A 14542-nucleotide genomic window follows, 5' to 3' on the forward strand; every position below is an offset into this window, starting at 1 on the left:
TAGACAATAGTTGTATTGTGAGAAATATTTATTTCTGTATGGTGACATCCGCCTATAATAATTAACCATTGGCAATCAGAAAAATACTATAAGCTAGCTGGCATATCTTTTTTCGAATGTTTCCTTTCCCTTTTGCCATCTGAGATTGCGAGTGGATAAAAAAACTTGAGGTGCAAAGTGCAGATACACAACTTTTAATTTTTTTTTAAATAAAGATTTTGTGGTTATAAAAGTTAGTTATTGATGAAAATATATTTTTCATGGTGATTTTTTCATACGTAAACAATTAACGTTTGTTATCCTCCTACAAATGTTATACATAGCTCACAATACATGGAGTATCAGGAGCGTCCCCAGGATTATGTATATATATATATTTTTTTTTTTTTTAAGGTCACAAAATAATTTTTTTGTAATAAAATTTCAAAAAATTAAATTTTTTTTTTTTTTATTTCAAAAATCGATAACTTTTCTCAAAAAATTTTCTAACTGATCTCAAAAAATTAAATTTTAAATATTAATTTTTTTTTGAAAAAAATCCAATAATCCATACCTATTCTGAAGAAACTTCAAAAATGCATAGCTGTTATCAAATTAAAATCAAATGTTCATAGCTGTTTACAAAGAAATTCAAAAATGAAAGTTTAAATATAAGAAATTTTGAAAAAAAAATTTAAAATATTTAATTTTTTGAAAAATATTTCAATTTTTTTATTTATTAAAAAGCATCATTTTTTTTTTTTTTTTTTTTTTTTTGAGGGACCCCTCCAGCCTACCCCTGTGGACGCTTCTGAGTATATTCGTACATACGCAGGCATATATCTCACATTTTCAACATTTTTTGGTTGGAAACTTATCAGTACTTAATTATGAGATAATTGAATGAAACTATTATCTTATCAAATTTCAAATTACCTTTTACATTTACTCTATAATAAAATCCAAGAGAGATGTCAATAAAAAGATGCATTCAGTAATGCAAATATTTGCATGAACTAAATCAATTATATGTCTATATTACAATATATATACAAAGTGTAATTTGATTCCATATTACGCTAATAAATTTACGATCGGATTATGAGTTTAGTGAGTCTTTATTTGTAAGCTTTTTTGTTAGATATGGTAAATGAGATTAATTTTGAAAAGAGTTCGATGATAATTCAAGTATAAAACCTATAACTTGAATTAAAATAGCGTGAGTAGAAAAATGCACACTGAATAATTTATCAGTAAAAAGCTAAAAAAGTCCTTCGTGAGTTCCTTTTCCAAACCATATCAACCTGGCATCGACTAGTGTTGGAGATAAAACTTCTCATCCTGCTTAAGAAGTTGTTATTAAAATATTTTTCAAGCCATCTCCATAATAATTATTAAAATATTTTTCAAGCCATCTCAATAATAATTTGTGGCAAACTGTGTCAAAGGTATTTCTTAAGTCCACAGTCACAATCAGGGTATGTACTCGGACTCGTCTCAATTTAGTGCAAGCCCCGAGTCCTTCCTTTTGTTTTGTATTAAGCAAGTATGGTACAGAATAGTTAGTTATTATTTTCGCAGCTGTGTTTATTTAGAAATGAAAGGGTAGTTGCATGGGTGGTTCACTGTGATCCTCTGAATGTCATCCTTTCCTCAAGAGCAAAGTGGGGTATGAAGATAATTAATGATTATCTTCAGTTTTTATGAAAATCAAAACTATATTGCTTAAGTTTATATTCCTCATGTACTTTAGTACGTTGACCACTTTGCAGTGCATAATAGTGTTTTTTTATCTTTGTGTTTATCAAGATTAATAGAAGATTGCCCCACGGATAAATACAGGGTAGTACAAAAAAAAATTGGAAATCTTTAAAGCCATATAACGAACGACATAGATGGGACATTCAATGTTTTATTAACAGATCCATCTCTCTTGATAAACTCGGCCACACAATGCCGGAAACTATTAACGGCCCGAGAGACCTAGTGTAGATCCAGCTTTGCTATTGTACTGGTTTTCCACTTTTAATTTACATTCCTCGGATGAATGGAGTTGCCCTATTAAGAAATTACATCTTCCAACAAGACAGTGCACCAGTCCAAAAGGCCACAAAAGTGCAAGATATCTTGGTCACAAAATGTCCTTACTTTTAGAGCCCGGGCCTGAACCCATGCGATATTTATCTCTGGGGGAGGGTGGAACATGAGGCCTGTGCCAAGTATCATTCGTCTGCGGGGCCCCTAAAGGAGTCCATTACACGTACAATGGCAATGCTGGATCCGCAAGAGGTCGCCCAGACATGCGAAAGCTTCTGGAGATAAAAGCTATCTGTTCTTCAAGGATAATTTTTGATTATACGAGTATTGAAATCATTTGCAACGTGACCGTCGTATTTATAATCGTGTATAGTATCTGTAGAAGTATAATGGGTCTAATATTTGTATTTGTGATTTTTTTAAGGGTCGGTTTTAGCGAGGACATTGGGCCTTGCACTAGATTATAATAAATAAGTGCCTGCAATGAGTAGATTTTTCATAGTAATTTTAAACAAAATGACCTATTTGTTCTTTCCTAAAAAATATCAAATATATAATTTATATTATATATATAAAGGGAATTAGTAAAAACTATAAGAAAAATAAAAGGTTTCCACACACTTATATTTGCTCTAGGGTTTAAACCGTAAATGAGTATTTTTACAAGGTTTTGGAATGAAGTTTATGAATATTTTTTTTTTAAATATTGAAGACATCTTATCTCTTTTTATCACTCTTTCGGCGACAAGAATTGCAAACGCTGCAGTTTCTTCACAAAATAGTTTATAAAAAGACGGTGTAAAATGAATTATAAATTTTTCTACTAAAATAGAACTATCTCGTATTTCAGGCAATAGAACTTAAAACACCTCTTTCTTATAATTTTGAGAGCAGAACTTGATCATTACACATAATAAATATAAAACTTTAATTAGTGAGATAGTCTTTGAAAAGGCCTTGATTGGGTCTATTATTATTTTAACTGAAGAAAATGAATGCATTTTAATTTATAAAGCTATCTACTACAAGCATACATACATATTCATTTTAAAATTCATGAAGAGTATCTTTCTTTTGCATTGAAGGTATTTAATGACATATTGTTCGAATTCTAATTTATTTTGATAATTATCAATACATTATATCTTTAGATAAATTCTATTTCATACATTCATTTCTTGAGACTCATACCTTTTGGATCCTATATAGAAATTTAGAACAGAATATTTTCTTTGCATCACTCAGTCTTTTCTCTAAAAAGAGGAAGAAAAAGCCCGAATATTAATTTGGAGTTTGTAGCAGTTTTACATAACTGGAATGCATGGTTCAAAGGTTGGTTGGTGGATAATTTGATAAAAATTTTAAAAAAATGATTTTGATTGTAAATTTTTTTTTAAATCCACAATTGTTCACAAAAAAAATTAAATTCAATCAATGAACGTTTAAAAAACTGATTAGGTGAAGAAAAAAAAGAAAAATTGACACCTGACAACAAAATATTTTTATTAATAAAGGATAATTAATCGAAGAATCGGGTGTTTTTTCTAAAATCCGTATTGGGAACTGGTATTTAACTATTTATGGCTTTTCTAAATTATGAATAAAAAACATACCCCCTCAAAAAAAAAAAAAAAAAAAAAAAAAAGACTATTTTCTTTTTACTAGAAAATTTCTATTTGAAATTTAATTGAATTTTTAAAAATAGTTTCCAAAAAATATAATTTTTTTTGAATAACTTTGTACTTTTGAAATTTGTCTTCAAAAAATCGGATATTTGAACTTTTGTTTAAAACAATTTTTTATAAAATATTTTATTTTTTGAATTTCTGTCCGAAAAATATAATTTCCCGAGAAAAACTATACATTTTGAAACTTTTGTCCAAAAAATTATTATTTGATTTTTTTGGAAAAGCTGTGGGTTTTTGAAATTTTTGAGAATAGTTGTGGATTTTTGTAAAAAAAATTTCAATAATTTAATAATTCCATTTTTTTCCGAAAAATTTAATTTTTCAAACTTTTTTCATAAAAATATAATTTTTGGATTTTGGAAAAAAAATATATTTATATATTTCTAATCTTTGGACCCCCTGATAGCAAAATAATGGTATTTTAAAACTATTATTTGAAATATTAAAGGATCGGAAATTTTTATTCCAATCGCATCGGAATCCGCATCGGGGATTTTTTTTTAATCGTCCCATCACTAATTGTTATGTTACTCAGGGGTATGTAGAATAATTCCTTAGAATGAAATTTAATGAACAATAGTCCCATAGTTTAGAATAATTGGCTAACTATTGGTTTATTCTTTCTCTTTTTTACACTAAATATTTGTATGCCTACTTCCTGTAGAAAAAATTGGGGACAGTTGCAACACATACGGGTTGTAACTTGGACTTTTACTCTATTATAAAGAAAGCTTTAGCCACAAAATTTACATCAGAATTTTATAAACCTATAACAATTATTGAGAAGGAAATAAATTATAATTTTTGTCCATTTTTCTTCAAAATATTGAATTAGAACTGATATTGAGTTATTGATAATTTTGCTATTCATCAATTTTTATCAAAAACCAACAGTATTCTAGCTTTTGCGAGGGTTAAATCTTTAAAAATCTCAATTTTCGATTTGGACGATAACTTCTAATAAATAGTGCACCCGGTGACTCTTTTTCCTATATTCATACAAACAACCTTCTTTTTATTAATATAGAAGATAAAATAATCAATTAATGAGTAAAAGTTTGAGGTATTGTAACGCTCAGTACACAGGGAACAGTTACTACATTTTAATCAAATCTAATATTACAAATAAAATTATGATATATTATTAAATTAGCTTCTCAAGCTCTGGTAAAGGAGTATTAAGCGGTATTTTCTGAAAATCAGTACCATTTTATGAGATACCTTTTTGGTTATATTAAAATGGAAAAAAGAATGAAAGTACTACTCCTTTCAATACTTTGATCAAGGCTTTATATTATTCAAATTTTACGATTTATATCCCTTTTTTTTAGTGTGGGATCTCAATTTTTGAGGCTCTGCTATGAGATGACCATTTTTGGAAGAAATAAAATATGAGTCTTTTCAATTTTTCCCAAAAGAATAAAAGGGGCTCCTTAATCAATAAAAAATTGTTTTTTTAGAAAATGTATATATTTTTTTAAACAGCCTTTCTTTGAATAATGTCAAGCCTTTTTTGGGCCCTTTTGCTAAACTGTGCCAATAAGGGTTTTTTTGAAAATAATATTCTTATAAACTTTTATCGAGTCCTTTTCATACAAAAATTAGAAATATTATTTTTACAAAGGCACACCGAATTCATACAGATTTATTAACGTCACTGAATAACCCATCCAAAAATATCCAATGTTCAACTACTCCAATACTCCATGAGGAGAGTCAAAATGCCCCCCCAATCACACACCCGTAACGACGGACCTGCCTTTGATGGATGATTACAAATAGTCAATAGATTTTTCCATAGGTGGAATTTGAAATTTGTTCTAAGGGAGAGTATAAATTGTATTTATTTACATACTAACATCTACATGTTCATAGATAAATCTTGAGGCTCAGGAAATCCATAGGCTCTCCCTCTAAATTTTGTGTACAACAATTTTCTTAACACTCCTGAATCCAGGTAATTGAATGTAAGTTAGGGCTAGCTTTACTATAAGCAAAAATATAGTGTGCCTTGTATTTATAGTCTAATGTACAATACTTTTTTATAATCAAGCGCAGGTCTGAGGTAAGTACCCAAAATGCCCTATCCCAAAAAACATTCCCTAATTTTAAAGTTAGAAACAATCTTTTATTTATTTCTATCGGCGAGTAAATGTTAAATTTTATTACAAAGAGAATAGTTGAATCAAAACTCAATGGTGGGTTACTCCATGCAAATATAATATATCTAAAATATATTGTAGTTAAATACTTTTTAGATAGAAATAAAAGACAAGACAAAATAATTTGATTGTTATGAATTTATTATTCAATGCGATCCATAAATTGAATTTGGCATATTTCAACAACTATATCTGAATATTTGTTATGAATATTTTTTTCCCATATAAATATAAGATAAGGACCTGCTAAAATATCAAAGTATTTCAATTTTTACTGTTACAATCATGAAACAGTCATACGAGATATAACACTTTTAACTTTTTTAAGTTTATTAGTAAAAAAACAAGCAACAATATTTATGTAATTTTACAAGTTTTTTTAGACTAGGAATTGAGTGCCCAAAATACATAATATTACAAATTTAGAATTTTTATGAGCATGCTAATTTTCAAAATTGTGATCGAAAAATAACCCAATAATCATCATCATTTTTTAAGCTTATGTTTAACAAGTGGATTACACAAAAATTAATTTCTTTTAATTTTATCACTTCAATAACATTAAATTAAACGAATTACTATGATCAAAAAAAAATTATCATATTTGATATTACTTTTTGATATCATTTCAATAGAAAGAATCAACTTTAAGGCAGAAAAAAATAAAACAAAGTTTAAAAAAAAATTATTGCAGTGCTTTATTAAAAAAGCTCTTACTTGGAATGTCATCTTATTAAATTAACCTTAATAAAGAATGATAATATAATCCCACTCAGTACAAAGAACTCCTCCCCGTTTTAAAGCATAAATTTAATTACAAAAAAAAAAAAAAAAAAAAAATGAGGAAGGGGGGAGAAAAAGGGGGAGCTAATATTATATGTAAAAGCAGTTGTATTTATGGAACACAACTTTTCTTACATTTTCTTATTGTTATTTCAACAGCTACTTGCTATCATTTACAATTTAATAAATAAATAATTTTTTTTGAATATTTAATATTAATATTATTTACAGAAAAATTATGGAGGGCAGTAAATCTAGTCTGATTATAGCACCTTGCTAAAAAAAATCAAGTTAACTTTCATATATTAACATTGCATATGTGAACATATTATGCTGCTCAGCTGAATCTCTTTAAGTGTGTATCATTTTATTTATTTTTTAATTGAAAAAAAAGAAAAAAAAAGAGAAGATTTTTCAGTGTATTTGAAATATTAATTAATTTCAAAATAGATTAATGAAATTATACTATCGAATTTTGATAAAATATGTAAATATCTTAAATATATATATATATAAATATATTTAAAAAATACTTAATCCAGATTTATTCACAGATTCTGTAGGAAACAAGAGAGAAAAAATTATATTGCTCTGCTATTTTTCAACAATTCAAAGAAAGTATTTCAAGAGATAAGTAATTGGGGAAGGGACGGGAGAGGAAAGTAATTAAATAATATAATTAATGAAAACAATGACATATCATCTGATTTTTTATAAAGATTATAACTTTATATGAGTATGATCATTATCAAAAGTTGATTTGACTTCAACACGAGGATGATTTCTTTGCTCATCAGAGGCAGCAAGACTTAAAGTGACTTTAGGAGTGTCAGAAAGGCCGGATTCCATTGTATGAGATGCAAAAACCCGCTTTACAGCACCTCCATCAGTCGTCAGGTACGTTGGTGATGAACTAAAGTATTAAAATGGTTTAATTTAATTAATTAATAGCAAGCAGGCCAGACAACCTTAATGCAGCAGTCTGTAAAATTACAGGGGTTCCAGGATAAGCTCCAGCAATGATTTTATGAGTTTCTCCTTTTACTATATAAAATAAGAATATTAGAATACTTCATTTATTAATTTAAAAAAAGAGTTATATATAATTATACTATCGTCTTTATTTCCCCCGTTGAGAACTTTCAGTTGTGGCGTAGATACCATTAAACGAGAATGATTGCCAGCATCTGAGGAAGCAGATCCATTCCCAATTTGATGCGTAACTATTAAACCCGGACGTGTAGTTGCAATTTGAATAGGCTGCCCAGCAGTCATTTGAAATGGTTGATTAGCTGTTGTAGTCGTCAAGACCGTAGCGTTAATGACAGGGGCGGAGAGACTTTGGATTTCTGAAAGCATTTGAATTCATATTAATATAGTCTACAAAAGAACTACTAAAAAAAGAACAAATGACTTGCTTTACACCTTATAGATGTTAAATTAAAAAATAAAATAAAAACTCCGGTACCTATGGGCTCTTCTGGACTAGTTGATTGAAAATGAATCTCGGCTGGAGCAGGAGAAGCTTCTCTTGATAAAGATTCAGGTGTCATCAAACCAGACATTCCGACATTATTGCTAGGTGACGAGGGTGCACTACGACTAAGTTAATGAGTATCAGATATAAGATTAATTATATATTTGCAAAAAAAATACCTAGTGGAAGATACGAATGGTGTTCTGAAACATGGAACACCACGCTGTCTCCTTCGACGAAACGCAGCTTCAACTAACTTCCCTTCTGATACAGGGTCGATTCTCCAAAAAGAACCTTTCCCAGGTTCCTCTTGAGAACGAGGCACCTTAACAAAATATCTATTGAGTGACAAATTATGACGAATTGAATTTTGCCATCCTTTATCTGCTGTACGATAGTAAGGATAGTTTTTTGTAATGTAAGAATAAATTCCTGAAAGGGTCAACTGCTTCTCAGATGCTTGAGATATAGCTTGCACAATGAGTTGCGCGTAAGAGAATGGAGGTTTTGAGTCATCTTGCTGAAATGTTAATTAAAATAAATAATAATACAGAATCATAATATCAAAAATCTAAATATTCAGTACATTCCTTTGAACTTGACCAGAATATATTAAGAAAACTTATATACTATAAACTCAAATTCAGTAGTTTACAAGAGGAATAAGTATAAAATCAGGTGGTAGTAGAGTTACATAGAAACATAAGCAATTACCTGAGAATTTCCTCCAGAATTAGAAATGGTTGTTGTTGGAGAAACATTTTGGCTGTCATCTGAAGATGGATAAACAACATTATTTTGACTTAAATCAGATTTATTTTCGTCAACATCCAGAGGAAAAGTAGGAGACTGTACTTGAGTTTGCTGTTGAGGAGTACGCCTAATAGCTCCATACCCATGGAGTCGTCCACTATTGGGACTAGTGGGACAGGAGTTGGGTACACTTGATCAGTAACAAATTTAAAAAAATTAAATACTTATTAATAACCTAACTATATTATTAACGATCCACGCTATTTCATGCTTTAAAAAAAATTGATATATTCATCAATTAATTTATCTGATATTCAAAACAGTTGGAACAATTAATAAGAAAAGACATAAAATATAAAATTCAAAGTAAACTACATTATTAGCTTAATAAAACTTAAAAATATTTGTACTGCATTTTGCAATTTTATTACTATTTACCTTATTGTCCCAGCTGGAGAAGTGGGAGGTGAACTATGAAAGTTACTATTTGTAACATTATTACTTGGAATGTTTATGCTGATGGGTTTAATAACATTCGAAGGTGGCGTATCTTCTTTTTTTTCTATCACATCTTCTTCATCTATGAGGGACCAGAATTGAAGTCCGATATTCGTGCTCGGAAACCTTAAAGAACACCTAAAAAAAATATATGATTAAAAGTTGTTCAATACGAATTATAATATATAATGTAGAGAAATGAATCATCAGTCAGTGAGCTGTGAATTTCTTGTATCAAGATAATCTTCATGATTAGGGAAGGACTTTATATAAAGGGCTTTAATGATTATATAAAATGTGAATTTGATAATGATGGATATTCTTTTTTGGGACGTAATAATATAATAAAAATAATTACGTCTTTGCGAGTTGTAGTGGAGGGGCTCCTTTGCGTTGAAATGTTCCATCCACGAATATTCCATTCTTTCCGTTACAAAGGAGGAAGAAGAGACCCTTTGGATCATGACATATTTCGACGTGTCTTCGGGAGATGAAGCTAGAGTTTCCCATATGGACATCCACTTCTCCCTTTGTTGAGGAATTCCTTCCAATGACAAGTCTATTTCGGCGTATGTAGATATCAAATGCCTCCCCTTTGAGTCGAGCAATGGGACGACGGTTTCCTTCCTTTGAATGCGACATATTCTTCGATCTTTCATATGCAATAATACAACAAGGATGGAAGGAACAAGAAATGGAAAAAATAAAAACAAAGGGAATTAACATATGTAGAAATAAAAGTTGTTAATAATGATAATAGTAAAATTAATGATATAATAATTACGGGAAAAGATATATATTTTTGATATCTGCTGCTATGTTGTTGTAGTATGAGTATGTATATATAAAAAAAAGTATGTTGTGGTGTTATTGTTGTTTTTATCATTGAACAGCAGCTAACAGGGGAACAACAGGAGCGCAAAATATAAATATGTATGTAGGTATGTACGTATACAAGCTGAAGCTTCGTAACATAACATAGACAGAATACTGTATATGTATATAATTTACAGTCAAACCTCCATCTAAAGGATTAAACAAAGAGAGAGAGAAAGAAAGAGAGAGCTGATGGGAAGAAGGAAGGAAAAAAGGAGACAGGAATGAAACCAACAGGACACTACGTATCTAGCAAAAATATGTATAATCATCAATTAAAAAATAAAGGATTCTCTTTACAATAAAGATTCCCAACTAGGGAGTCCCCTTGTCTTCCAATCATCTCAAAGCACATTCAAATCATGGCGTTTCTCTTTTCCTTCATTATTCCTTATTCATTATTATTCATTATTATTATATATATTATAAATGTCACAAGGGATTTAACAAACTATTTTTTAAATTTTCATAACTCTCTCTCTTCTAACATCTCAAAGATCGAATCCATAATATATGCTAAAAATAAGTATGGGCGACAGCGAAACATATTGTAAATAATATATATAACACATGATGATCGAGAAATTAGGTGTAGAAAGCAAATTGTTTACATTATGTATTTATTATTATTTTAAGTCTGAAGAGAGAAAGATCCTCGTATGAAGAATGGGAGAAGGTTGTCTGATCATCAGGAGTAACAATCACGATCCAAAATGCATATGTACTTAATTCACTAATAAATACAGGGATTCATTATATATAGAAAATAGAAATTATAAAAGGAAGGAATACATAGCAGCAAGATAGCATCAGCCACAGCCGGTTGTTATCATCATGTCGAAGCTGCTGCCACAACAGCTGTTGTAAATATGCGCAATGTTGTTTTTTTCTTCCTTTTTCCATTTTGAGGTTATGTATACAATTATATTATGTACTTTTTTTTTTATTCGTCTCCACCTTACTCAATAAATCGTCTCTTTCTACTCCTGAATGGTTCTTACTTACCTAAATGAAATATCCCCTTATAAGACTTCCTATGTTGAGTAGTTTGGATGATGTTTTGAGATGGATTTGAAGTCAAATACACTAATAATTCAAGAGAAAACGACAAAAAAATAAAGAAGTTAAGGACGTAGCAAATTCTCACAGAGTTGTATTATTATTATTTTGTTTTTCTTTCTCGTTTTTTACACGTGACGGCTTTGCCGCCGCCCTCTACATTGAAATAAGCTGTAACAGCGCCTATTATTATATCAGCTTCGTGATAGTAGTTGATAATAATAATTATTAATAGCAGGACAGCAGTTCACTGTTTTTTTTTTTTGTTTTGTTTTTTAAAAGAACCACTGATTTCGTTAATAATATGTGTGTTAAATTATTTATTAGTAAAGTAGTATAGAAAATTAAATTTTCTAAAGTATTACTATAGATGGATTAATCCTTTGGTCATTACTCATTACATAATCATTCGCTCCTCTTCCGCACGAGAAAGAGGAAGTACCTAGTGGGATCAAAAATACATATTATTATTTGTTATTCAATGTAGAAAGGATGACGATCAGTCGATGTTGTAGAAAGTAACTAATAGCCTACAAATGGAAAAATTCAAAAATAACATTGTTTTTCTGCTTACATTCTCAAATAAGGCATAAGCAAAAAGGAGGAACCGCACGTTTCCAAGTCTATTTCTGGATCATTAAATATAATAATCTCAGTATAAAGAAGTATTGCCGCACGAATTCAAAATAGTATTTCATTGTCTGTGTAGGAAACTGCATTGCTTAGAATAGGTATATAAAAATATACTAATACAAGAGTACTAGTACTCATCGACGCATCCTTGCGTGAAGAGAGGTCTAATCCCATTTGTGAATCATCTCACTTTTCTTTGCATTCCAATATTATGTTTTTTTAGTAAGCAGGTCACCATTCCAATGCATACACCTACTCTTTTATGCCTACTTCTATATTTGGAAAAACAATTTCGAATCCACGTTCAATATGATTCAAAAGGAGAGTAATTTTTATAAGGTCCTAATATATGATAACATTTTTACGTATATTAAAATATAATAATGTATATATTTCATAATAATATATGGGGGATTGTTGATGAATTAATTTATCATATTTATATCACTTGGTACATCAAATTAACTAAATTTAGACCTTAACAGAATAAAATAAATAATTATAATTAATAATAACTTAATGAATCACAAAAGTTGGGTAAAATAAAGTGAGTGCACGGAATCACAATTTAGGGACCGATCCCATAAGTAAGTGCTTGAATCCTTTTGGTATTACATGCCTTACAAAAAGTTCTGCCATCAAGGGGGTAGCATCCATGTCCGGATGCTTCTCTGGACAATAGTAATCCACAGTCCTCGCATCGGTAGCAATCTACATGAAAACTTCGATCCAAGGCCACAACACGAACGGTTTCTTCTTGCCCTTCTTCAGGCATAATAGGTTTTTTACAAACAGAACACCTTGGAGCAAACCTTTTATGAAAGTCCTGAATGCAATGAATTTGATTCGTTGCATCAACAGTGAAAGGAATGCCGTCCAAGGAGTGTCCACATACAACACAAGTGAAGCATTGTGGATGATATGGCTTCCCCGTGGCCCTCAATATTCTATCCATAATAGGTTGTAAGCATTTAGCACACTTTTCTAGTGTATTTAAATAATCATTTTCACAAAGGGGTTTCCCGTCAAGTGCATAAAAAGGTTTCCCTTGCAATGAAATGGTACAAACAAAGCATGTAAAACAATGTAAGTGATAAATCCTTCCCATAGCAGAGCAGCCACTCCCTTCTCCAACAATCATTCCACCACATTTGTTACAATTTCCAAAATATTCTCCTCCTGTAGTACCAGGAAGTAAATGATCATAGAGGGAAGAATAGTCCGGTTCAAAGGATCGTATGGCCTGTCTTAATTCAGAGTAACTCGAAGAAACAGGGGATGGAGGTGGATCTTCGGGTTGATATTCTTCTTGAAAGGGAGGTGGGGGAGCAGATGTTTTGATGAGTTGAGCTGGTACACCCACAGGAGCCCTGTAGGTTAAGAATATTAAAGATCCTCGTTACGTATGTCATGGTTTCATATTTTTCCTTTATAAATAAAATAAATAATACCGGATATAATTTCCACGAGAATTGTTGCTATATTGATTGGAGAGGTATTGGAGAATTCTGGCGTAGGATGGGGTTTGATATTTAACATCTGTACTTTGTGGAACAACTGGAGGAATATCTTCACGTCTTTCCTCGCTTTCGGAAACATTGCTTCCATTTCTTTGTTGAATCCCCGATAATGCACCCTTCATCTTTTCTTTTCTCCAAGACAATATATTCACCTACTATAGAACAAGAAGGAACGACCACCAAAACCGGGCGAGGGATTTGCAGTTTTTAATGTCATTACATTACATTATTATTTTTACTTCTTTTCTTTTTTGATATTATTCCTTGTGTATGAATAAATTCCTCCTTTTGCAATCTCACTTCTCATCAGTCGCTGCTCATCGACGATGAACAGAATTGATACTTCTTTTCCCTCCTTCCTTCTCTTCTTTAACATATTATTTTCATAATACTTAAAGCAAAGCATGCATACCCAGTACCCACCAATATATATATTATATTTATATGGAAGCGCACAGGTTGATTGTCTTCGTAGGTACATACGTCCATCAGAAGAACGTACCTTCACACTACTACTATCAACTTTGATCCAGATGAAGCTAGCAAATTAATATCAACAATGCATGAGATGAAACTCAAAACGTCATTATTATACAGCTGTATAATAGTTTATCTTATTATAAGTGATAATTAATCGAGGGCCTTGAGCAAAAAAGGAACAGAAGACCTTTTTCTCAAAAATGATATGTTTGGCGTACATTGTTAAATAATACACTCATAATATTCAATTAAAATTATCGTTATTTGATAAACAAGCAAAAAAATTCAATAACTTTGTACGACCATGGGCTCAGAGCAAAAAAGGTTTCGGGACTTCGACGATTAGAGATATCATAATCGATATACTATTCACAATGGATATGGAAAATTTTCTCGCAGTATTGATCACAAATAGAAAATTATCTAACTTAGTATTATAATTTATTATGAGTCGCGTTAAGTTCAAAGCAAAAAAACGTCTTAATGCAATTTCGCTCTAACCTCAATAAATCCAGGGACGTAGCTAAATTGTAATATATTTAATTATGATGAATATTATCTAGACTTTGATAACTTAAACCGCAGATGATGTCTCAA

General features: G+C 30.3%; 2 protein-coding genes and 1 long non-coding RNA gene across 12 annotated transcripts; 1 reads left to right on the forward strand and 2 right to left on the reverse strand.

Annotated features, from left to right (window-relative positions):
• Positions 1 to 5989: 5989 nt before the first annotated feature.
• On the reverse strand, positions 5990 to 11472 carry LOC121120709 (forkhead box protein K2). Of its 10 annotated transcripts, none has more exons than XM_071889700.1 (9): positions 10162 to 10302; positions 9736 to 10029; positions 9318 to 9515; positions 8841 to 9069; positions 8306 to 8646; positions 8118 to 8245; positions 7762 to 7998; positions 7618 to 7693; positions 5990 to 7562 (listed from the first exon to the last, which is right to left on the reverse strand). In XM_071889700.1, exons 2-9 carry the CDS (start codon positions 10017 to 10019, stop codon positions 7370 to 7372), a joined length of 1686 nt encoding a protein of 561 aa, XP_071745801.1. In that variant the 5' UTR covers positions 10020 to 10029; positions 10162 to 10302; the 3' UTR covers positions 5990 to 7369. The 10 variants fall into 10 exon arrangements, with proteins under 10 accessions (XP_071745801.1, XP_040571500.1, XP_040571501.1 ...); XM_040715566.2 differs by lacking the exon at positions 10162 to 10302 and adding an exon at positions 11259 to 11472 and having other exon boundaries at positions 6754 to 7562; positions 8118 to 8251; XM_040715567.2 differs by having other exon boundaries at positions 7153 to 7562; positions 8118 to 8251; positions 10162 to 11104.
• A 546-nt stretch (positions 11473 to 12018) lies between these two features.
• LOC139905880 (uncharacterized) lies at positions 12019 to 12374 on the forward strand. The gene is made up of 2 exons (XR_011780989.1): positions 12019 to 12121; positions 12169 to 12374. It is a non-coding gene; the product is annotated as an uncharacterized lncRNA (long non-coding RNA).
• Positions 12316 to 13982, reverse strand: LOC139905879 (lipoma-preferred partner homolog). Its single transcript, XM_071889712.1, has 2 exons — positions 13397 to 13982; positions 12316 to 13315 (listed from the first exon to the last, which is right to left on the reverse strand). Exons 1-2 carry the CDS (start codon positions 13585 to 13587, stop codon positions 12514 to 12516), a joined length of 993 nt encoding a protein of 330 aa, XP_071745813.1. The 5' UTR covers positions 13588 to 13982; the 3' UTR covers positions 12316 to 12513.
• Between the last annotated feature and the right edge of the window lie 560 nt (positions 13983 to 14542).

The sequence above is a fragment of the Lepeophtheirus salmonis genome, chromosome 6 (genome assembly GCF_016086655.4).
Source record: "Lepeophtheirus salmonis chromosome 6, UVic_Lsal_1.4, whole genome shotgun sequence".
Taxonomy (NCBI): Eukaryota; Metazoa; Arthropoda; class Copepoda; order Siphonostomatoida; family Caligidae; genus Lepeophtheirus; species Lepeophtheirus salmonis.